The sequence below is a fragment of the Gavia stellata genome, chromosome 7 (genome assembly GCF_030936135.1).
Source record: "Gavia stellata isolate bGavSte3 chromosome 7, bGavSte3.hap2, whole genome shotgun sequence".
NCBI lineage: Eukaryota > Metazoa > Chordata > Aves > Gaviiformes > Gaviidae > Gavia > Gavia stellata.
Genome location: NC_082600.1, coordinates 42702355 through 42727790, shown reverse-complemented (window position 1 = coordinate 42727790; position 25436 = coordinate 42702355). Strand labels below are relative to the sequence as shown.

Below are 25436 nucleotides of genomic sequence, written 5' to 3'. Positions count from 1 at the left end.
CTCAATTATTTTTCGAAAAGCATTGTGGATTGAGTACTTTCGGTGATTTTTTTGGACAACTGTTTTTTCACAATTTTGGGTGTGACCCTGGATTAGATACTAGCAGGAAAGTGCCCTACCTTTTCTTCAAAATGAGAACACCAAAAATGCAGTAGAAGAAATGTTATGTCAATGGCTGGGCTTTACTAGAATATGGAAATATAAACTAGATCAAGGTAGTTCTGTAAGTCCTTAGCACTGCTGCTTAAGAGATGCAAAGAGAAAAGACCCACGGATGAATCATCTTCTGTGTTCTTATGGGCTGGGCCCTTTATCCCATGCTGCTTTTCAGTCTAGCAGCTGCTTGTAACTTCCTGACTGCCTAGAACCCTCTGGAACCCCAGGAAAGTCTCCTTTCCATCACCTCTGACACTTGGCTGTGGGTTGCTCCCTGCTGCAAGCAGGGTTCCCATTCTTTTCAGAGTCTCCCAGACCTCCTTCTCACAGCAGCATCTCTGTTTATGTGACTCTTGCAACCTGCCCCAACCTGCAGCTTCTCCCAGGCACTCAGAATGAGTGATTCCCCTCTTTCAGAAGGCTCCCACCCTCTCTAGGTGCATCAGCAAGGCAGCATAAACCCATTGGTCCTCCTCTCCAGCTACACCCTCTTTAACAAAATGCTCTGTAGTATTTATACGGCAAGGGATGAGAAATCATCCATACTGTTGAACACACCCTTTTAGGGGTAAATGGCCCATGTAATCATGGCCCTGTGTGTCTTTTCTGCCTTCTAGCCATGCCTTTGGCAGTGTGGTTGGCAGAGGGGATCCAGCAGTCCATTTCAGAGCTGCCAGGTCTTTCAACAGGGAGGGCCCAGAGCTCATTGAAGCAACGTGTAAGTAAAATGACCTGAGTGATTCTGCTTGAGAGGCTGTGTTCATGCATGTACTATGTTCTGTCTTTGTTTTCCCTGAAACTGATGGTTTTGGATCAAGACCATGGGATTAATTTACAAGGAGGCTTAGACACTGTGGAGGGCAGAGGTGAAGGGCCAGAATTGCAGTTGCCATACCAATTACATAGCACTTGCTAATTACAGCTACAGTCATTGCATATATTAGTGCAAGGCATAAATTTGCCACTCCCCTGCCCCAGTTTCGCACTACAGGGACTCCTTCGACTGTAATATTATGCAACAGTGAGATAAATATGGCTTAACAGTATGCTTGAAACTCAGTGTGCTGAGCTGTGCTACAAGTATGAACCAAGTGATCAGTCTTGGAAGGGCAGGAATTAGTAATTTCTCAAACAGGAGATTGATTCCCAGGAATGGCCAGAGTTAAGATGATCCATTTCTGTCTCCTGGTTTGGCAAGGGCATGGCTCTCTGTAGCAGCACTGCATGGCTGGGTTAGGATGATGCTCCAGCTGTCACCAACTTTGCTCACCTGGGTTTAGAGGTGTCTCCATTAAATCTAGTGACCATAAACTGTTGGACATTATGTTACCCTCTTAGCCAGGTACTGTGAGACTTGTACTGTACTTAAAATAGTCTGAGAGCCAGTCATTGAAAACTCGTGCAGCTCCATCAACTGAAATGAAGCTGTATGAACCAGTGTCTATCGGTGTCCCTTCTGATTGGATTTTGTCTTCTCAGCGTTATTTACAATAGTTCTGTATCCTGTTGCTCTCGGTGTGATTAAGGGTGGTGTTATCACACCCTCTCCCTTTCAGTACTCTCAGTACATTTTCTTGTGGTTGAAAGTTATTTGCCTCTTATCTGTGGTGAGGCTAGAGGACATGGAAGGGAACTCTGTCTTTTCCAGGTTTTCCTGCTTACAGTATGGGAGTCGGGTTGGAGATGGAGATTAGAACAGGTGACTCTTGATGTTGTGACAGAATATTTAAGTATCCCTTATTTGACTCTTCCTTGTTGTTTTTTCCAGTGGAGAGTGTAGGGATCAGTGATGAGCTGAAGACGAAACTCAAAGATGTCCTAATCCAGGAACAGCAATTCACCTTGGGAAGAATGTTGGGCAAAGGTACGAACCAAAACGTGAACAAGGCTTTACATTGAAAGTCCCATTTGTGTTACCTTTGCTGTTGAGTAGGGAGAAGCAATTATAAGCAGCCTGTTTTCTCTCCTTCTGCTTGTAGGGCAATTTAAATGGAACTTTCCCTTCCGCTGGGATAAAACATTTCAAAGGTTTAGCATAACTAAGAGGATATTGGCTAAGCCATTCCTATAATATGGCTCTACAGAGTCATGAACTGCAGTCTATGCTCAGCTTTCCAAAATACTGTCGATTCACTGGTGTGTGAATTTCTTTCAGAGATTTAAACAGAGGGATATTCAATTAAACTTCTGCTCTTTCTACTAACAAAGTGGTGCTATAGAATTCCTTCCATTTACATAAGCATGCATCAAGTATTAAATGGGCTGAGACAATACATAGACAGAGATGATCTACCTCACACACTCCAACCCCTCAAAAAAAATGTTAATTCAGTTTCAGGTATTCTCAACGTCTGGGATGGTTTGACTTCAGATTTTAGTTTGGGCTCTTATAGAGGCACGTTTGGAACAGGTATTAAATTTTGCTGACGTTTGTCCTCATTAGTTCAGGTCCTTAGGAGCTCTTCTGACTGTGGATCTCTATCTGGATCTCCCACCCAGGTGCTCCTAACATTTCTCTGAGGTTTTCAGGTCAGGAGGAATGGGCAGAGTAAAGGTGGGATGCTTCTCACTTAACTTTAGCTAAAAGATTGGCCCAGAATCTCTGCATGAAAAGATGGTTTTGAATTTAGATTTCCCAAATGGCAGGCCAGTGTACTAACGGTTGAATCATCCTTCCCTACTTCTCAGGCTGAAGGCAATCTCTAGAAATAAGTGAAAACGTGTAATGATAAAGCCATAACTAAGAGAGGAGCATAAGTTAGGGGTCATAAGCAAAAGGAAGCTGAAGTGTTTGGCTTCCTTTTTCTTTATAAGACTAGTTTTATTGCAGTTTTCTTTGACCCTTTCCCACTGGGAGCATTCTTCCGCTCCATACCTCCCAGAACAAATGCATTTCTTTCAGAGCAGGAAGATGACCTTCCTGCAGAAGTGGTCTCAGAGGACTTAACAATGTTAAGTAATTAAACATCTGTGTCATCTGTTTGTGAGTGACAGTTCTCGCCTAGTTTCTGGGATCCTGCTTCAACCCTTCTGGGCTGTGCCCATGACAGGTGAAAAAACTGGAAATGGGCTGCAGTGGGGCCCGTGGGGGTGGCCTTGGTGGGAGGATGCTAGCTGGCAGGATCTGGTCTGTGTTGTCAGCCCCATTCCTCCAACCCCACACTCAGCATACAGGTTGTAAGATGGCACGACTGCATTCTCTTGGGGTCTGCTGACTCTGCAGCTGAGCAACAGCTCCATAATACAGAAGCAGTACAAAATGCCTTTGCTCCTTCCCGTTTTCCTCTTTTGTGGTCAGATCCACTGCTTGTGGTTATTGTGAAATAAGCATGTGCCACACAGTAGTGAAGGACACTGGTAAAAAGCTAGTGGAAAGATAATGCTTTTGGGGTAGGTGTCCTGAGTGCCATATTTTGCTTCCTTCTTTTCAGTACCAGAGTTCCTCATAGTAGTGCATTTTGGGTGGGGTAAACAGTTACAAAACTAGGGAGAGCAAATCTAGAGCCAGATGTAACGCGAAGAGGCTGTTATGCTGTGGTATAAAGCCACTTCAGGCTAAAATAATTTGAAGAGGGATTGGCCAGTTGCATTTCCTCTTATCTCCCTCAGGGAACACACCAGGGTGAACACTTTCTGCTGTGAATTAGCATATCATGCACACACAAGTAGGTGTTCTATGTTTTGTCTGGTTGTCTGTGATTCATAGAAGTCATTCCCTGAGTTTGGAGAGATAAGGCAAATAGTTGAGTCCTGGCACCATTACTCAGCTCGGACAGCTGTCAGCACTGAGCTTCCTCAGCCAACCCATCCGCTCGCTGCTCCAGCTAATAGCCCCTTCTCTGACCAGAGCCTCATTCAGACTCATCCCTCATGATACGGCTTCCCCAGCAATGCCTGCCTGGGATCCCAGCTTATACTCTGACTCTGTCCATCTGCTAGGGGATTGCTTTCTTTCCTTCCTGTTTTCCTTTGCCTTCTGGACTGCCAGCATAGTGGCCTCTGTCTGCTGGTAGTGCTACCTCTTCTAGGCACACGTATACTGAAAGCTGCTGGCTGGAACTGCAGAGTGAAAAATGAAGCTGGTAGCTGCATTCCTTATGGTTATTCAGCTTCTTTGCCAGTGACCCCTGGAGTGAACCTGCTGTGAATCATACTTTCTTCTCAAGAAGCTGTTCCCTCACTGCCTGCTCTGGTTGTTTCACAGGGGAGTTTGGGTCAGTTCGAGAGGCACTACTGAAGCTAGATGATGGCTCCTTCCAGAAAGTGGCAGTGAAGATGCTGAAAGGTAAGTGGGAGCAGGGCTACCTGAAGTACTTAGGAGAAGGGAGCTTGGAAAGATTAATTGCTATCTGTCTGGTTCTCCAGCAAACATCCCCTGATGCTCTTTACTCCTCTCTGAGCTTCCCACTCAGCCACTCTACCCATGTTGTCTCCCATCTCTTTCATGTCAATCTTTTTGTAGTGGAAGCTCTTCAGGGAAGGACCTATACCACCTTAGCTGCTTGTATAGCACCTAGCACGTGGTGAGTGCAACCAAAACCAAGTGACAGCTACAGCTTCTTCTGTGTATAGAGGATCTCATTCAGTTGCTTGATTCAACACAGCACTACATCACGTAGCATAGACAGCTCAGACAGGTCTGCTTTGCCCTAGTAATTTAGCAGTGAAAGACGGTATTCCTCCAAGCATATATCCTAGAATAAACAGAAGAGCGTTTGGGCTGAATGCAGCGGCAAGCTAACTCATCTCAGTCAATCATACTTGACTAAGTAGTCCAACTCCCTTCTGATTTGTCAGCCTGAGAGTGTCCACAACAAGGGCAACTAACGCAATCATCAGGTGGAAGTCTGTAAGAAGAAAAGCAATTAATAGATTGTCAAAGCAAGTATGTGCATATATGTATGTGTATATATATGTTAACCTATGTTATTTCACCCCTGTTGCCTGTAAGGCAAAAATTAACTGTGACTGACTTAAAGCAGGGTCACGCTCACTTATCTGCAGCCGAGTTTGGCTGCCACAGAATACCAGTTTGTACTAAACATACTAATACCACATTACTGTTAAGTTGCATCGTTTTCTCCAGTTTCAACAATAATTCTAACCAGTTTGCAAGCTTTTGTGTAGTCAGACTGTCTACCTTCAGGCATCTAAATTGGGAACTCTGTCACCCTCCAGAGGCACCTTCCTTTCTCCATTGTCTGTAAAAAGGGAATTTACTTTTGTCTTCTGAATCATATTTAAATTACTCGCCTACAGCAGATAATGTGGATGCTTCCCTACAGGTCTGAGTCTGATCTTGCAGCAGGACTGGAGGACTCCCACTAAATTCAGCAGCAGCAGTGGGGGAAGTAGTCCACTGGGCTAATTCTTGGTTATATTAATATACTTCCATAAATCTGGAGTAATAGCAATGAGACATAATTTACTCCAAATTTATGCTGATGTATGTCATTGCTGAATTTGGTCCAAGCTCTCCAGTAGTGTGGTTATTTAAGAAATCTTAGCTCTAGCACCTTAGAAGAGTCAATCATGCTAAGAGGCGTAAAAGTGTTGATCTTTCATGCCATCCTCATGAGAGATGAATTGGGATCTGCCATGCCAGCCAGCAGCTCCAGGCCACCTCCTCAGTTTCAACATTTTCTTTTAATTTTGTGTGATGTCTCCTCTCCACGACATTGTAGTTTAGGTCCTTTTAGCTGATTAATTCTTACATCTTTAACACACGCATGATTTCCATGGCTTCCAAGGAGAGTTGTTACTGAGAAGGGGGCTGCTAATCAGCAGGTCTTTACTCTACCAAGAATCGATTTACCAGATGTCCCTGATGTGTGCTTACTGCCACCCATCCCAGGAGAAGGTGTCAGGCTCGGCTTTGTTGTAAACTGGCTCATCTAGCTGTAGGTCTGAGAGGATGTGCTGTGCCACAAAGAACAAGCTTCTGATAATCATCATCTGTAAAGGCCCCTGGAGCCACCCGCAAAGGGGGAAAGCTTACAGTCACTTTTTTCCAGCCGACATCTTCACCTCGACTGACATTGAGGAGTTCTTGCGAGAAGCTGCATGTATGAAGGAGTTTGACCACCCACATGTCACTAAACTGATTGGTAAGCCAGCACTGCTGCTTGTGATGCCACAGAGCCTCACATACTCACCCCCTGCACTGTCAGTGCAGCCACGTCTGTGCTGCCTGGAGTCCTGCGTATATCAGCATGGCTCCTTCCCAGGCCTAGAGGGAGCTGGAGTGTGTGTAACACACTTGCCCTCATACACTGGCAGTAAGCATCTCTTATTTAAGCCATTTCCTTGGTTCTTGCAAATACTACAGAGAGATTTTGGCTGGCTGAGAAATGTCTGAACTGCTGTAAAATGTGGACAAATAGAGGGAGGGGGAGATTGTGCCTTTCCGAAACGCTGGATAAGAACCAAGACATTCATGGGTGGGCACTATGGAACATGGGCAATTTCCAGAATGTGGAGATTGCTCTGCAGACCCTGGGGTTTGGGGCTGTCTGGTCTGGAGTGATCCTAGAAACATTTATAGCCAGACCAGCAAGGAGAGCTGAGAGCCACTGGGCACTTAGTACTGCCTCTGAAGTAAACAGGATTAGACGTATCTTAACACCTCCTGGCATGAAGCCATGCAAACGAGCTTGGAACTGACCCACCAAAACTGCACACTTTCCTCCAAATTTGTAAGAGAAAGGCACAGCAGCCTGTAAGATTCCGCTTGGGACTAATCTGTTTGCTAAAACCCCTTTGCTGTGTGTGTCCTCATTAGGAGTCAGTCTACGGAGCCGTCCCAAGGGCCGTCTCCCAATTCCCATGGTGATCCTACCCTTCATGAAGCATGGAGACCTTCATGCTTTTCTGCTGATGTCACGGATTGGGGAAAACCCTTTTGTAAGTCTGTCTTACTGTAGAATTCCTTCTGGGAGGGTATGGATTTTCAGAGAATGTTCTTAGAACAGTTCAGGGTTGGTCTCCCAAAGGCATTGGCGGATGACCAGATTTTGATACCAGAGGAAGGTGTGGGTTATGATGTTGAACTGTTGAGGTATTTCATTCCACGCATGTTGAGGACCAACTCCTCCATTCCATCCCCTCCTTACATCCCCCATACCTGCTCAGTAATCTAGCAGCAAATCTTGCAGTTGTGCCATACACACTTGAAAGCTTCCAGGAACAGAACTTAAACTGTTATTTCTTTCAGAACTTGCCCGTTCAGACACTCCTCAAGTTCATGATTGACATTGCCAGTGGGATGGAGTACTTGAGCTCAAAAAATTTCATACACAGGGACCTTGCAGCTCGGAACTGCATGTAAGTGACCCAGGAATTTTTAGAAAAAAGAAGGACCAGAGTGGGTGAGAGGGGGATGAGAAGCTTTTCGCATGACAGAAGTGGGGAGGGATCCTGTATGAGGATGCTGGTCCTTGCATTTAAGTGACAATAGGCATAGGGGAGCCACGGCCATGGATGGGGGGCGGGTGTGGTGGTAGTGGTGGTGCTGGGGGCAGGGAGCAACTCCTAATGTCCCACTGAGCTTCCAAATCGACCCTATTTATAAGGAACTTTTCTGTTATTGGTCTGCACATATATTTTCATAGGGTTGATTACAATATGTGTTTGTAATTAGTCACTCTAATGGCTGTGTGTCAGCATGGGCTATTTGTTCTGCAATGTAATATAACCAACAGGAGAGAATGGGTTTGGCTGTGTTAGGAGAAAGGAACTTTCATTGTAGCCTGAAATCTGTATTTCTTGTATCTATTTTGAGGACTTGGTTATCACAATATAAGAAATGTAGAATTTCCCTGAAAGCTTGTGAACAATGGCTTATGTGGAGAATGCCTTTAGAAATAATTGCATGGTAAACACCCTGTGTGATCCCACAGTGCTGTTGTCCCCAAAGTGCTTTGCCTGCTTTGAAGGGAAGAAAAGTCCTTTTTTATCCTTTCCCCTCTGCTTCTTGCTTGAGAACGGAGTAAAGAACAACCCATTCTAGCAGACAGAACTTTGCCTCTGAACAAACCCACGACAACCGGTGAAATCTTCAGTGAGACACAGATTTCCAAAGGCATTTGAATGTCCAAATGTACTGACAGGAGCCTGATACTCATAGTGAAAACTGATGGGTTAGCCTGCTTTGACATTTATGAGAAACGCATACTGATTTCCTATTTTTAAACATTTAAAAAAATACAGACTTCCTTCAGAGGAAGCTGAATGCCTATTTCATCATATCTTCTGGGAAAAGCAGGGAGTCCTTTATGAGACCTGAGAGCATGAAGTCTTTGTGGGCTTTACTTGCACTATCTACCAACATGTCTAGGTTTAAGTGGGTGACAGAGCAATTCAGACCATTAACCAGGCCGGGAGAGAACATCTTGCAGATCTAGTTTGAGCAGTTGTAATAGGCAGTCTAGGCAACCACCTATGTTTTTTGATTGTCTGTACAGGGTGTAGGCCTTAGTGGTAGCAATGAACGCTACAGATGTCCTCTGTTAATCTTGGAAACTACAGAAGGTATCTGAGTTCACTTTGGCGGACAGAGGAGACCATCTGAGCATGGCCATTTCCTTACTTCCTTAGTCCTAATTATCTCACTGTTAGTCTCAAGGAACTGACTTGAAACCACTAAACTATTTCGCATTGGTCATCAAGTAGGTGAAGTCATTATCCTTCTGGGCAACACTTGGTGAACTACATACCTCAGTTCCCTGGCCAGGCAGGGACATATCTCTTTTTTGCCTGAGGTAGCCAATAAATGCTTTTCTCAGTCATTAAAACTTTCCCTTAGGTTGGATGAGAACATGAACGTGAGTGTTGCAGACTTTGGGCTCTCTAAGAAAATCTACAGTGGAGACTACTACCGTCAGGGCTGTGCTTCCAAGCTGCCAGTGAAGTGGCTTGCTCTGGAAAGTCTGGCAGATAATCTGTACACAACACACAGTGATGTGGTGAGTTTTGCTCTGGTGCTTTTGGGGACCACCTGTATTCATGCTGAAGTGGAAGAATCCTTCTGTATTCACTGGGGGTGCGAAAAGGCCCTGGTGATGGGAAAGGGAGTTTGCCTTGTGTTTGAGGGACAGTGCCACCTCTGCCTTGGGTGCTTTCAGAACTCAAGACTGAAGATACGTACGAGTAGTTTATGGCAGAAGACATAAACCCTTTTCCTCTTGTCCTTTGGTTCTTCATTCTTCAGTGCTTAGCCCCATCCCCTCCTTCACCTTTCCCGTTCTCCTCGTTTTCCTCTCTCTTTATGCAGTCTCTTCTTTCTTAGTCTTATTCTTTTTCCTTCCTCTTCTGCATGACAATTTGAAGGTGACAGTTGAAATGCACATCAGCCACACATTCATGTACAAGTGTAGCAATGGTGCTCTGTCCTACAGAAGGCATTGGTGGAACTTCGTAGACTCTGAATAGTGCTTAGACACTCCTCCCCATAACTTCACCCTTGGAGAGTGAGGCTAAACCCAGTCATCTGAAATTTTTGCTTCCTTTCCCTTTGTGTTTTTTTCTTCTGATACCTTCTCCCCTCTTCCTTGCTGCTTTCTGATCTAGTTTCACACTAGCTTTGTCCTTCAGACCTATGGACTTGCCTTCCCAGTTATCCACGTCACAGTATCTCTAAAGAGATCACCAAGAGCGCCTTCTAACTCGCTGCTGTGTTGCCCGGTGATTGCTGTAACCACTGTAGACAGTGTTTAGTGATTGATGATCGCTAGTTCAGCCAGTTTACAATAGACACTGGACAGGGTTTTGCTTATGAAAATCAGAATTCTTTGCACCTAACAAACCTTGCAGTTTCAATTTAAATGTACAAGTGTGACTGTTGCAGTGCGGAGCACAAATGAACGTGAGCCGTAAGTGGTTAGCTCCTTGCCCTGCTTTATTGGCTAAACTCTGGTTTTGATTGTGTCTGTACATTTGCAGTAACCCAGAATCTGGCTCAGTGAGTTAAACAGCTGATTTGTGAGCCTCAAACCACAATCTTCATGTAGCTGGGAACCATGAAATTTGATACTGCATGCCTTAAAGAACCACGAGTAGGACGTGCTTGGGAGAGGTCTGCAGGTGGAAGACAGCATAGCTCCCAAATCTTCCCCTGTTCCACTGCAGGATGGGGCTGAGCAGGGCCTTCAGCTGTTTTCCAAGATGATGCGTCAGCATCAGCTGGGTCATTTCTTTGTTTTCTAGCTAGAGTTTGGATAGTCCTTGCAGCTCTGCTACTCACGTGACATTACCCCAGGCTGGGAGGGTTGCCACAGTCTGAGCTTGCTGAAACCCCACGCCAGCGAGCAGGGAACTGTCTGTTCACTTGTTCTGTGTGCTCTTCCCTTTCAGTGGGCATTTGGGGTGACCATGTGGGAGATTGTGACCCGAGGGCAAACCCCTTATGCTGGCATTGAGAATGCAGAAATCTACAACTACCTCATCAGCGGGAACAGGCTGAAGCAGCCGCCGGAGTGCCTGGAAGATGTGTGAGTACTTCCTTGCCCTGCTGACATGTGATTCCTTGAGAAGTTTGGCTCACTGGAAGGAAACAGGGGCAGCTGGCTGGAGCACTGGTCTGAATCTATCCACTTTCCAGTACACGGAGGCATTCACTAGAAAGTCTGTGGGTTAGCTACCAGATACTCTTTGCTGGCACAGCTCCCTGGAACCTGTGGTAGCTACACAAGCAGCTAACTTGGCTCGAGGGTTTGAACAGTGTCAACGTTAGAAGCTCTTGGCTTTGTGGAAACTGTAACTGTGTTTCCGGAAACTCACTGTTCCCTACCTTCTCAGGCCAGCATGTGAGAAAAGAGATGAGTTTCATGGCACACCTTGAAGGCCGAATAGAAAAGCAAGCTATAACAAGACTATGAGAAAATTGGATTGCAGAGGCAGTGGCCTGCATGTGTCTTTCAAAGCTGAGCCCAGTTTTCCAAATTGGATCTACTACTCTCACAGAAATAGCAGGGTGAAAGATGAGGGGAGATAGGAGGATCTAAGGTTCTATAGATCAGTGTCCCACCTTAAATTACAGTTGGAAACAAAACCAGGACAGTCTTGCACATACTGGTTTCAGACATTTTCAGGCTTGCGGGAAGGACTCGGGTAGCGCACGAAGGAGCAGGCAGCCACGTGCTGCAGCCTGTGCTCCTGCCTTAGTCCTGCGGCTGAGGGACCATTCTTGGACAGCCCATTACATGAAATGTGTGCTCAGGAACTGTTGCTCCATGGGTGGTGTCTGCAATAAGTTTCCTAGAGTCCACGCACGGGGCTGAGTGTCACCATAACTTCTCCCAGGGCAAAAGCTTGCCTAGTCCGGACAAGGTGAAAGCATGTCACTGAGTGCAAGACAGAACTATGAGCACTGACTTTAGTGGCCTTTTCAAGCCATTCCCTGTGTGTAAAATGGACAGCATGAAGTCCTCTTTCCTCCCTCTTCCCTCCTGCTTTGGTGGTGGATTATTTCATGTGGTTGCCTTTTTCCAGCCTTTTTTCCACGTAGGGAATAATCTGTACTCTTATTATTAAAGCTGTACACTTTTATCTTCTCAGCAGTTAATTTTAACTGTTCCTGAGTTTAAATTAAAATATCGCTATATCACTGCTTAAATTCATTATATATCTGCATCTTGACTTCTGTGGGTAGTTTTGGTTCCAAGTTGTGGAGCTTATGGCCGTAGGATGTTACAGATGCCGAAAGTAGAGGAGAGATTCAAAAAGCTGCAAGGCATTGAAGAAAAATCCATCAAAAACTACTAAAAAGTACAACCTCCATTTCCAGAGGCCCTTGAGCTACAGTTTATTGAGACCTGAGCGCATATACCAGAAAGATCTCACTACATGCTCACCCTCAGATTGTGTGCTTTCCCCAAGAGTCTGCTACTGGCCACTGTCAGAGGCAGGGTGCTGGGGCAAATGGCCTTTTGGGCTGATTCAGTACAGCCAGTAGTTTTCTACCTTTCTTTCAAATGAATTTCTGCTCTTTCCCAGCGAGGGTAAAAGAAAGTATTTAATTTCGTGCCACAGAATAGGAAGTTTCTATTTTATCTGGAGCATGTAAGGTTATTTCTACCATTTGTGAGGTACGTAAATCAGGATTAAGACAACTGAACCGCAGAAGCTTTCTGTAAAAGTAGCGTGAGATGAAAAACAGTCTTGTAAAGCTGATAGCAAGCAAGGGACACAAAAAGTAAAATAAAAGCCATCATGAAATGCTTTATTTCCCAGTAAAGGCCATATCAGATTTTTTCCATTTACAAATGTAACTGAGGTTCGTTTGTCTGCGGTATTTTTTCAGTGCCAGTACTGTGCTTTGTTCCTGTTCCCTGCAGAACTGGCAACAATAACGCCATAGGAATGCAGCTGCCAGTCTTGTGGGTGATGCACAAAGAGGAGCAGGACAATGGCCCTGGCCACGCTCCAGCCCAGTCGGCTCCGGCGGGAGGCCAGCCAGGGCAGGCGCTGAGCCGCGAAGGCGGCCGCAGGAGAGCAGAGCTCCTTGCCCCGAGCACAGGCCATCGGAGCCAGCGACACCTCCTCTCCTCACGCTGGCCCTCGGGCAACCAGAGCTGAGGTAGCTGGCATTTGACCGCAGGAGAAACGCTGCAGGATGGGGCCTGAGGCTGGTAATGGCACTGAACACATCTTCTGCATAGGGGTGGTGCCTTTGTAGTAGAAAGGCCATTTCAGCATCCCTCTTCCAGCAGCGAAGCTGTTGTCCATTCCTCCACAGCCCTCTGAATAAACCCACTGAGCCTTTTTCCAGTCCCGCTGGCAACCTGTCAGGCAGCAACAGCGGCACACCTCCATTACACCGGGAGTGCTGAGTTAACATGGTGTGAAAAAAGAATATTCTGGAAACAACTTGCACCTCCTACATACAGTTGGATCTCCGTTTTCTTTCTTCCTGTGTTTTGTCCGCTCTTGAACTAGAATTTGGAGGGATGGCTGCAGAGGTTGTCGGGATGCTTTTTGTGAATAAATTCAAAAACTATTACTAAGTGGTGTGATACTCACGGTCCTATTCTAGCTCTCCAGAGACAGTGGAACAAGGTTTTTACCAAGAAGTTCAGCATCCTTTGACAGGGCTTTTGGGTTTTTTGGTACAGTCTAAATAATTATTTTGGCCAAAATGAGAATGCCTTTGAAAATGAGAAGGAACAAGGAATTGGATCCATAATGGCTGCCCACGTGCTGTCACGTGTGCAAGGCCAACGCCGATAGGTTTTGGGGAAAGTGTCTATGCTTTTTAAGCTGCACTGTGCAGAGCCCCTGTTCAGAGGTGCAGGGGGTGGCTGCTCTGCTTCTCAGTGCTCTTGTCTCCCTCTATTTTGCAGCTACGATCTCATGTGCAGATGTTGGCATCCTGAGCCCAAGCTACGCCCCAGCTTTGGAGTGCTCCGGTCCCAGCTGGAAATGATTCGTGGGAGGATGTCTACGCTCTCTTCCAGTCAAGATCCTCTCTATGTCAACATTGGGAAGGACAAAGAGGTGTCTGCGAGTGACCCTGCCCTGCACGCCTCCTTTGGAAACACGGACGGTGAAGAGACTGTTGCTGGGGCAGCTGCTGCTGTCACAAGTGACTATCGCTACATCATGAGCCCCTTGTGCCTTGGAGATGATGCCGAGGGTGAAAGGCATCCAGATGGGCAGGACGGGGAGGACAAAAGCCTTCTGTATGAGCTGGAGACAGAAGGAGAGAAAAGTTGTTAGCCTGTACATAGCAGTGACACTCGGCTTCCCTGGGACGGGATGTGTGCAGCCACGGTGCCATGTCACCTGGGGCTCTGATGCCAGATCTGGAACGGCTTTGAACAGCACTGGCCAGAGCTCTGGGGCAGCTTTTGTAGCTTTCACCACCTGTGTGGGCTGCAGTGGCGGATGGCTTGGAAGGACCGCAACCCCAACAACCCCTTGGATTTGGGGGAGGGGGGCAGTAGGGTTACAGGTTGATCGCATCCCGCTGAAAGGAGTTCAAAGCTAAGGTGGGCAGTCAGAGTCTATGCTCTGCTCCTTCTCACTGACTGCTGGAGCAGAGCTGAATACACCTTCTGTTCAGTCAGTGCTCGCTCTTGTGTAGATGTTGTCTTCGATCCTGGCTGCATGACTTCGGGACTGGTACCTCTGAAAACACTAGTGGGTATTTACACTGTCATTCAGGACAAGAGGGGAAAATTCCCCTTGTGTTCACTCAGCAGTACCGCCTAGACTTGTTGCCTACCTCAGTGGTTCTCAAACTGATCTGCGGATCTGCTTCTACCCAGCGCTGAATTTGAACATCTGGCTTATTTCATGCAGTGACACTTGCTGCTTCCTCAGTCTGGGGCTCTTTTAAGAGTTTCAGACGTTTCGGTGAGCAATGAAATTAGAAAAAATGAAAATCCAGCTTCCCTCTTCACCCCACGTACCTCTTTTATGTCTTTCTTCTGTTTGATGCTAGTTCAGGCCTGACCAGACTTGCAGCTGGCATTAAAATGTGAAGGGAGGGACGGCAGCTGGTATGCGTGAGGACAGAATCCAACTTCAAAGGGATGGAAAGGAAACAGTGTGGAGAGGACTTAACAGCAGTATGGGGAAACAGTGCTAATTAATGCTAAGTGTTGCCCTCCAGGAGAGGAAGGAGACAGCTTAGATACAGGATGGCAGACTAGCTTCAGTTCCAGTGGGAGCAGGATTCAGCATTTGCTTTAAAATAGAATTTCTTTAATCTTTAACAGTCCTATGGCTTTTTCAAATAACCAAGTGCTGTGGCTGCTGTAGTGAAGGTGTGAAATTGGTTTTGGGAAGGGGTGTGTGTGTTGGGGGGAAGGGACCAACTGGGAGGTCTCTTTCTGAAGAGAGAGTCCTCATGATGAAAAAGCTTGAGAACCACTGGCCTTCCTATTTAGGAGGTCTTCTGGCACGCTGTAAAAGCCACATCAGAACATAGACTAGTATCACTGCAGCCTTTCAGACCGGGCAAAATTAATGGTTTTGCTCTTCGGGTTTTGTTTTGTTTTCCAATCAGCATGTCTGACTCACTATAACTGCAAGCGCTTGTGTGGTTTTTAATAATTTAATATTTTACTGTAAATCAGCATTTGTTTTGTGCAGTGGTTCCCAGCAAGGAAGTGCAGTTACATCTTGCTCTACTTATCCTAAATATTTGCTAGATCTTAATTTCTTTTATTTCCATTGTGCTGAAAACTCGGCAGTATCACAAGACTTAGGATTCCACATTGCTCTGTCTCAGAAACGAATGCCACAAATGTCATCATTTGCTGAGTTGGCAAGGGTGCGACCAATAAGTCAAATGAGATTGCAGACTGGATATCAGAACACTCCACCCTTCGATGCCCAGTATTTGCTTATTGTAAGGTTTGGGGCTAACTACAAAATTCAGGTCCAGTTTTCAGCCCTTAGTGAGAACACTTCCTAGGGAAGGGGAATTTCAGCCTGGGGCTTGGGCATGGGTCCGTTCTGTGAAGTTTCCTACTGAACAGCGATGTCGTACAGATGTCTCTGAAAGTTCAGTACAGTTTCTCAGTCACAGATAGAAATGGCACCATCTTATACCCCAGGCGGTACAGGGTTTTCTCTTCATTTAGCTGGAATGCTGTAAATGCAGGTGAGAAGATAACACCTAACAAAGGGTAACAAAAACCTGCGTGGTGCAGGTTTGCAGGGAGGGCAGAAGGCTATGCTCCCTGCAGCTGCCTGGGAAGCGCAGATGGACATATAGACTCTAACTTTGGGAAGCATGTCTTTAGTTTTTATGCATTTTTTAATAATAAAACATGTACTGTGTCTGAGTCCCAGCCTCTTACCTGTGGCAGCGTTTGTGATAATGCTCACTTACTGGGTGGGGTCATAGCGAATCTGTCCCCCCCAGCTAAGAGCCATCTTTCTCCCTTCACCAAGCATGATTAAGCTACTTGTTGGAGGCAGAGAACGTTTGGCCTCGCCAGACGGCAGTTACTCTGCATTGCTCCAACCTTGAGACTGAAGGCTGAAATCTGATGGGCATGGGCCGGTGGTTCCAAAAAAAGAGGCTCTGCGGCCATCGCAGTGCCGGAGAGAAGCCCTTACTGGGACGTGTCACATCCTACCTGGGAATGCAAAACCTCTGTATCAGTTCCTCCCTGAAAACTGTCGCCTGCACCCATTCAACTACTGGCAGCGCTCTCTGTGGAAGAGAGGTTTGGAGGCGGTGGGTAGAATTCAGCTGCTGAGTCAAATGTTCCAAGCGCAACATAAAAGAGCCCCTGGATTTCCAGCTCGCGGCGAAGAAAAGGTAGGTGTACCTCCCGCTTTTATTCTTCATCAGTAAACAGCACGTTGCACGCCCTCTGCCTGCCAGCTCACACAGAGAGGAAGAGTGATGGTAAATGGTACGAGCGCTCACCCCCCATCTGCAATGCAGGAAAAATGACTTCCGAAGCACGAAGCGGCTGATTAGTTAATATTTTAAGGTTCCGTTGCCCAGTAATGTCCCTTGGATCTGGTTCAAATGATGATTTAATCCTTTCGCGCGCAAGCCTAGTGAAACCAGGTACAAATGAGGCTGGGTTGTGGGTGGGAGAAGCGACACCAGAAGAAGAGCTAGTGAGAAAAGAGGGAGGAAAGGAGATTTTAAAATGGGGACAGATGGTATGAGCTGTGAAGACGGCAAACAAGGGAGTTGGAAAGCAGACATGGGGAATTACATATATGAAATCCCAGAACAGAGAAGGCATTGCCGCAGCTGGGACCAGGCAGTGGTCTAAGGTTAGGCTTTGTGTTTTGGTAAAGGATGAGATGCTGTGGTCCAGCCCAGGTGCCCTGCAGTGTGTTGCTCTTAAATCGTGAAGAGGCTGTACGCAGCTGGCCTGACCCCAGGGAAGCTTTAGCCAAACAGTTCTGATTTAGGCACCAGTCTGGTACACTGGTTTCCTAACTAAACCAGATGTTTCCCCCACAACCAGCCTTTTCTTCCACCGCCCCAGCACATCAGTGCAGTCCTTCCCACCCTCCCAGGCAGCAGCCCTTGCCCCATCCCCTGCAGTGGGGCAGCCGAGGGACGCTGTATCTTTCTGCATGTTTCTGCGTATTTCTGCACGTTTCTGTCCCACACCGGTAAGTCTGACCACACTCCTCCTCCGTCCACATCTCCCTGGGAACAGGACAGGCTGTTCTCCTTTCTAACACAGGCTCAAGCCACTCAGGACAGTGACCAGCTCGGTTGCGAGGTAGCATGACCCCACGGTGCCTCACAAGGGCACGGCAGAAGCTCAACGCACGTCCGTGTTGCGTAGGGGTAGTTAATGCAGGAGCAGACATGCCGCCCCGTCAGCTCCCGTGCCAGGGCTGGCTGATGGGCCCTAGACCGCGGGCTGCACTGGCAGCTCAGCCTGCAGATACAGGGATGTTCCAGCCTGATCCGATGCCTGCGCAGGGCGGGGAATAGCGTGCTCAGGAGGTGCCTGCAGTGCATGGATATACCCCGGAGGTAATGCACAGCTGTCCTCGGACCTGCCACTTTTCCTCTTGACCTGTGTTTGGAGGGAAGTCTTGCAGTCTTGACTCAGTAAAAACACTCCCTGAAGTCAAAGGCAATTAATTTGGAGTAAAAGTTTGAGTCTGGCTGACCAGAGAAAGGAACAGTATTTGCACATAGATATTTTCCTGATTTACATTCTATTTTGCTGGCAGTATTCATTCTCCCTTGATGCTCACCAGCCACCAGCTTTTGCAAATTCTCATTTATTTTTTTTACCAGAGATTTCTGTGAGGGACCCTCATACACAGTCCTAATTTTATACTGATTTGTTATTTAACACCCATTATGCTGCCTTAAAATAGCAAGTTGTTCTACGAACACTCGGAGTGAAGGAAGCCTGGTCTCCTGTGGATTTGCCTCCCACGGGTGATTGCAAGCCCTGGATGAAACTTGTCCCTAGTTGGGTACTTAGAAGAGCTTTTCCTTTGGTGGACTCTCCGTTCTCCAACACGAAGTCACTGAATTTCCATCTGCGGTGAAGGTACTGATGTGGCACTAATAGGGTCTGCCACACACAGCATGTTTTCAGAAAACTTGTAGGAACTTAATTATCCTTCAGACCTCAGTCTTGCCATCACATTTGGCTGAAATGAAGCAGTGGATTCAAAAGCTCTTAGGGCCAACACGTGCAGCTGGTGATCAGAAAGCCTGTTACCATGGGAAACCGAGCTAAAAATCAATTACTTAGTCCCAGAACAGAAAAGAGTGACGGACATGGTTTTTGATTGCATTTGCTGTCATATAAAAGGAACTCGGCGTCAGTATGAATCAGACCTCAGTCACTGCACTGAGGTCTAGTGACAAAACAAAGATGATCAACTCCTCACGTACTAATTACTCCGTGGATCCTCCAGCTCGAGGCACGCCAAGCCGATTCATTCCTAAATGTGGGTTGGCTGCGGAAATGGAACATCTTTTGGTCATGCTGACAATAGCACCGAAATTAGGAGCCGGCTATTTCAGCGGCATGGTTGCTGGCTCCCACCGAGCCCAGTTTTCAGGCGGGAGCTCCGATGAGCCACCAGCCGCAGCTTGGAAAGCATCTAAACAGCTTTTGTTTCCTCCCGTTTCTTTTCACTGGCTTAAAATAGAACTGAAAGAAACGTTTGACCTCAGGAAATGGATGGCACTTGTTGATTTAAGCTTTGTTGAGTTCAGTAGGGATTTAACGGGACTGGACTGGTTTCTAGAAGGGTCTTTATAAAAGCTGGCTCTTGCCAGCCTGCGGTGTGAGGGAGCAGGAATTCACAGAATCACTAAGGTTGGAAAAGACCTGTAAGATCATCAAGTCCAATCTAAAAAAAAACAAAAACAAAACCAAAAACCAACCCACCCAACACCACACAGCACCATGCCCATCAAGCCACATCCCACAATGCCACATCCACACGCTCCTTGAATACCTCCAGGGGAGGTATTCATGAAGAGGAAATTCATGAAGAGGAAAGAGGCTTTGCATGCATAAATGATCTAATTGGGAATATAAGATATTGTACTACACGCTGATAAACATATTGCCAGGAAAGGTGACGCAAAGGGGGAGCTGGGAGAAACAGTGGGGCATTGGAGCGAAGCACGCTCTGTACACTGCCACACGGCAATTAGTGCAGCAAATTCAGAAGGTCGCTGCTTTCTTAGTTGATATATAAGACAACGATCCTGGCTGCTACCCTGTCATTACCCAAGCTGCGTGGGAGACTGCTGCTGCCTCTTTACTTCTGCTCCACCAATGAATGCCTCTGCAACAGCCGGCATTGCTTGTGCGACGCAGGTGTTAGCTGGGGCAGAGAGCCCTTTGGTCACTTGCTGCTGCCTCTCCTTGTTTCTTCTTATGAAATTACCTTAAAAGAAGCTAAAAAAAACAAGGTTCGTATTGCTAGAGGATGTAAAGCGGTGTGCCTCCACTAGCATCAGGTAAGGTTCAGGCCTAATTAATACGTTTCCCAGTATTATTTGCCTACATTATTCCTCCTCTCGCACAAAGATACACAAAGAGAAACAGGAGCAGAAATATTTTGCAGGCTTGTGGCTGGGCGTACGAGGAGGGACTGAGCTTTAACAGCCTTTTGGTGCCCATGAACCTTGTACCCCAGCTGCAGGGCGTAAGGGCAAAGGAAGATGCAGACTTGAGGGTTACGCAGCGGACCCAGACTGCGCTCCGGAATGAAGCAGGCACTTAGCTGTTACCAGAACCCCTGGTACTAAAAAAACCTGTCTCAAATCCCAACTTCAAGGCTTGGCATTTACTCAGCAGACAGCTGGGGCCACTTAAGATCCATCTCCCCAGCATTTGTTTGCTTCCACTCTGCTGGAATTGGAGGTCCCGGCAGCCGGGGCCGACAGTGCCGGTGCTGGTGAAGGTAGCGAAGACAGCAGACGATGCACGGAAAAGGATGAAGCACGGGCACATGTTTCTTCCAGCACTGCTGTGGGGGTGGAAATCTCCGGCAGAGCAAACAGCCGGTGACTTCTCACACTCCCTCCCCCCGAGCCTGAATCACTCCAGCTCGTCTGCCAACACTCCCAATTAGGCCAATGCGCTTTCATTGAAGCTGATACGCTGGGCTGTACCTGAGGCAACGACTGGGCTCGCTACGTGAAGAATTTCCCATCTTTTCCACCTATTGATGAAATCTCTCTGGGTCACCCCTGAAATTGCTCAGGGCTGCTGCCCTGCCAGCGGGCCAACTTCTTCTGCAGGCATCATCAGGCAAGGATCCAAATGAGAAGAGCTGAACCTATTTATAGCAGAAAATAACATAGCTCGATATTTCGCCTTTCTCTCTCTTAATATACTCCAGGAAATATTGCCAGCCTGCTGAGCTCTGTCAAGCTGTAGGTAGAGGGCTGCAGTGCTGTAATGGAAGACAACAGTTGCCCCACGGAGACTTTATTTGGGGATTTACGCTCTCGCATTCGACCATCATTGTCTCAGTGGAGCAGACCTTACCCCAGAGGCCTCCTGCACCGCGGGCCTGAATCGCCCGTTGCTGATACTGGTGTAAATCAGTGGGAAAGGCACCGAGATCATCGGACGTTGGTTCCCTGGCATGAAAATAACACAACTGAGAGAAGGACGTAGTCTGTAATCTGGAAGTGCGCCCAGCCCGCCTTTATACCATGCCCTGACCTCTCCTGGGTGAAGCTGATTTGCTGGGATGATGTCGGTTTTCCTCCTCGTGCCCATTCAGCCGCTGAAGCGTTACTTAGCGTCGCTGAGCCCTGATGCTGATCGCACAGCGGGGGCAATGCGCAGCAGTGCACGGAAGTCCATGGGATGATGCCGTCACAAGGCTGGCAAGAGTTCAACATCGTGCTTTACAGCTTGCCTGTTTCTAGACTAATTTCTATAGGCATCAGAAATCCGTGAATGTAGAAAATTTGCACTTGCCTTCGTTCCAGGAAGCCTCTAAACTCTCATGAGAAAAAAATAATGGATTTAGTTTCTCAGTAAACTTCTTACAAATGGTCTGGGCCACAGAGCATCACTGACAGTGAGCTTGACAAATAAAGAAAAAGATGTTCTTAGCTCAACATTAGTGCGAATGGGGTTAAAATCTTAAAGAAGACAAGGTTTTCCGTGGTCTTCCCATGCATTAGCGGGGTGAGGTGTATCTCTGTCTCCCCCACAGCTGTCTTTCCCCGGACCTGCTATTGCAGGTGGAAGAAAGGCGCTGCCTTGTTTTCACCAGTTATGCTGGAAGGGCACAACACACCTTTCTCTCGGTGCAGACGAACGTGCAGACAACGCCAACTGTCCGGTTTCTTCCCACTTGAGCTTTTGCTTGCGGGGAGGGGGCTGGAAACAGGAGCTGTGCTGGCCGTGCAGGCGCTGGTGGTGGGATCCCTCCCGAGGTGCACAGAAAAGCCCCGGGGCAGCCTGAAGTGGGCAGGGTTTTACCCTGAGGATGTTGGGGATCCAGTTCGGTTTTGGCCCCCCAGCGCCAGCTGCAGAGGGCCGGCCCGGGAGCTGGCATCAGCTGCTTCACTGGAGAGCCGGGAAAGCTCAGAGAGGGCAGCGGTGGGATAACGTGCCTGTCGGGGACATTTTGTCCTCCGCAGCACGATGTTTGTGTCTCTCAGAAACGCTGGCCTCCGCTCCTACAGCAGGCACCGGAGTGGCTCTAGGGACTCCGCCGACAGCAGACTTTGCCCTGTTTTTTAAAATCCCTCACATTTCATTGTTTACATTCCTCAGAAATGCACCCATAAAGGTGGTTGAACGCAGGCCCTTTGGAAAGCTGAAGACATTCATTTAACGACCTGCAGCTCTACAGGGGAAACCCTTCTCCATTCCACAGGAGGTCCTGTTTCCCCCACCGCTCTCCTTCCAGCCTGCCCTCCTGCCTGCCCAGCCATGAAATCCGATTTTGCATTCCACAGATGCAAACAATTTAAATACCTCCCCTCGGCCGCATTATCCTTTATGTCCCTGCCCCAAGCCGGGTGGAGAGCCACCATCCTGCCCAGCTTGGGGCAGCCCCAGCACTGATGGCAGACCCTGAGCCCCAGCAGTGTTTCCACCCGCGAGGATGCCGTGCATGCCCGGCTGGATCCTTCTTGCTGACCGATTGAAGACCTTCGCCACCATGCCACTGAACTCTCCGGAGGGTCCGGGGCAGCAGACACGCTCCCCCAGCCAGCCTTGGCGCTCTACTCTGCTTGGCAGTCTTGCTGGTGAATGGTGAAGAGTAATCCTGCTTATGTCTCTAAATATATAATTTAACATGATTCAGCTGTGGAGAGGGAGTAGCAGATTGCTGAGTGAGAGAAAATTCTGGTCTCTGGCTCCACGCAGTCTGAGAGTTGGGATATTTTCTTGGGCAGACTTTTACTTCTGCCAGTTACACCTATTGACTCCTGCAAAACTATGGGCAGCAACTGAAATGAGAATTCGGCCCCAAACCAGTAACTTTGCTTTGCATTGACATTTGGTGTGTAAAATCTGATGAGATTCCTGGATGTCCAGTTGGTGGGTTCCCCTGTGAAGCCAACAGTGAAACAGGCTTGGGAGAGATGCAGCAACGCCTTTGACGAGTGCCAGCTCTCAGTCCATGCAGGGTTTGTTGCACGTTTGCTCCCTAGAATGCCTATGTGGTTTTGTGACGTGGTTATGTTGTTTATCGGTAGCATCTATGGAGAAAGTGTTTTGTGTATTTGATGGTCGCCTGGTCTGTGCCATTTTGTAATTTCTCTGGATGCATTTCAGTGAAATACGTAACGTGTGAACTCTGGCTTTAAGTGGACACCTAGGCTTTGGATAAAGATGCTGCTTTCATAGCGAGTGTCCTGACGGTCCCTCCTCACCACGCGTCGGGGATTATTGGTGGAACCCCCACTGGGAGTTGGGCTGCGGGAGTGCGCCGACCGCTCACAGGCTGCCGAAGGGCCACTGGTTCCCAGGCTCAGAGAGGAGCTGGACTGAAGCAACCATTACTGCCCCAAATGGGTACGGCACCAACGGCGGGTTGCTAGCACCAACTGTTTTGGCCCGTGAATACACTCTGGCTGCACTAGTCACTGATGGAAACTTTTGAGCAAGTTTCCTTGCTCGTCAAGCAAGAGAGTGAGGGCTGGTACTCTGCTGCCGGGTGTCTGAGCTGGTCTCTGGGTTACGTGCCTACCTCAGGAGTTTTATTTTTCCTTTGCATCAGCCTCTGAGGTGGAACACGGGTGGCAGCCAAGCAGGCAGGTGTTGCTTTGGGTGGCAAAATGGCCCGTCCCGCTGCTTAGCTCTGCCAGGGCAGCGCTGCTGAGGCTGGGAGACAGGGGAGGGGAGAGGGTGCCCCAGGCACAAGTGGGACGGATGATGCCTTGGGGTCCCCCCGCCTGCTGTTGGCCACTCGCACACTCTTGGGGAGGGCAAAAATTTTGCAAATGTGCAGCAGCCTCTAGATAGCCTGCAATGGTCTGAAGATGGTTTCCAACCCATCCAGCAAACTTGGTGCCCCCACTGCTTCCCCTCTGAGCGGTGCCCCAGCCCTGGCGCCTGCCCCTTCCCTTTCCCCTTCTCCGCTCTCCCCCTTTTCCTTCCGCCGTTACGCCGGGGGAGGTCTCCCGCTTTGGAGAAGGGCAAAGCCTTGGCCCCAGCGTGAGGGCAGGTGGTAGCCCAGGCTGCAAGGGCAGAGCTCCGGCCCTTGCAGGAGGGACGAGCTGCGCCTGCTTCACCTCTCCTTGCAGCGGTGTAAGGCAGGATGGGGAGGCAGGGCAAGGCTATAGTCTGTCTTTGGTGCTATTTAGGTCTTTAATATCGTTTGGGGCTCTCAAAGCTGCTTTAAATGAGGATATTGCAGCATGAGAACTACTGGCTTCACATACCTGAGAAATCATCAGCACTTCCAACCTGAAATAACTCTAGGAGCCGGCCAGCGGCTTTGGCACTTACAGGAAGGTCAGCCAGGAGCACTGAAATCAGGTGCCTCAGCACCACAGCTGCTTTTCTACTGGTGCTTACAGATGTGTGTAAGGTGTTTTGCAGCTGGTGCTTCCTGCTGGGTCTCCAGGGCAGCTCCCTACTCATTTGGATCAAGAGCAATCAGCGTTCGGGTCCCCGTGGTGTCCCCTCGCAAGGGGCTCGGTGTGTACGGAGCACGGAGAAACCCCAGGACACGCTGGAGCCACAGCAGCGGCGCACAACGCCTGCCGCCTTCCCGTGGGGCCCTCACGAAACCGGGGCTGGGGAGCCAGCCTCGAGCTCCTCTCCGGCGGCGCAACGTCCTCCACAGTATATTTCAGGAAAGGTTTGTGTCGTCCCCCCCATTTAATAAAAGGTCTCAGATTTATGCTGTTGCGATAACGATCTGCCCTCAGGGAGCTGCTGCAGCAAAAACAGGGCTCTGCGAGGCTTGTCACAGCAGAAGAGCCAAACCTCCGGTGCGTGAATACAGCAGCCGGGAGAAAGGGTAAGGCTGGAAGAGCAGCGCTGGGAAGGTTGTTTGCTCTTCCCTCAGGGAGCGATGATCTTGAGCCAGATCCCAAGGGTAGCTTGTGCCCGTTAGGAACCGGCCCACAGCAAGAAGCCAAGTCCAAGCGTCTCACCACAGATGCGCTCCCACGAGGTTTCTGCCTTAAATAAACACCGTGCCAGGAGCGAACTGCAGAGAGACGCGCCGCAGCCAGCAGCTCGCCTCGTTTGGGTGCTGCGGCACGTCTCCTCTCTGCAGAAAGACAGAGGGTGAGGGGCTGGAGCACAGTCCTGTTTCTGCCCTGCCTTCTCTGGGCTGGGGAGGGCAACAGTTTGGGAATTCAGAGGCCACAACTGTCCCTGGTCCCTGTGGAGGAAAGCTGGGATGGGCAGACCCCTGTGGAGAAGAGGACTTGGCCATACTGCAGTCTTCTGTAAAAGAGAAAGCAGCAGCCCAGACTCAGCGGCGCAGGCTCTCGCCTGTGTCCAGAGGCAGAGAGGCGTCTTCCTCACCAGCGACCGGTCAGGAAGACGTTAAAAAGGCAGGCTACTAGGGGAAGCAGTCTGGAGACCTCAAGTGAGCTCTTGGTGGGTTTTATTACATCTGTGAAAGAAAAAGAACAATAAAGCTAGGGGCAGGCCTTCTACGTTGCCTGCCGTTGTCCCTTGCAGAATTATTTAAGAAAATCCGGACAGGCCTTCCTCCTACCCTTACCCCTCCGGTCCCAGCGGCCGATCCCTGGCCTCAGGCTTTGGAAAAATGAGCCTTTCTTGCTGTGCAATTACACCATTACCTTTGCAGCTCTGGGGATGGGTATAAAGGGAAGGTTCAGGCTTAAATCATGACGATGATGCACA

At 48.4% G+C, this 25436-nt stretch overlaps 1 protein-coding gene across 1 annotated transcript in view; it reads left to right on the top strand.

Annotated features, from left to right (window-relative positions):
• Positions 1-14827, top strand: part of TYRO3 (TYRO3 protein tyrosine kinase) — a 42088-nt gene extending 27261 nt beyond the window's left edge. Inside the window, exons 11-19 of the mRNA XM_059819421.1 lie at positions 774-874; positions 1925-2020; positions 4361-4441; positions 6171-6263; positions 6938-7059; positions 7370-7479; positions 8960-9119; positions 10507-10643; positions 13494-14827. Coding sequence (XP_059675404.1) covers positions 774-874; positions 1925-2020; positions 4361-4441; positions 6171-6263; positions 6938-7059; positions 7370-7479; positions 8960-9119; positions 10507-10643; positions 13494-13869 — 1276 coding nt within the window. The 3' untranslated portion in view covers positions 13870-14827. The remainder of the gene's footprint in view (positions 1-773; positions 875-1924; positions 2021-4360; positions 4442-6170; positions 6264-6937; positions 7060-7369; positions 7480-8959; positions 9120-10506; positions 10644-13493) is intronic.
• The last annotated feature ends 10609 nt before the right edge of the window (positions 14828-25436 follow it).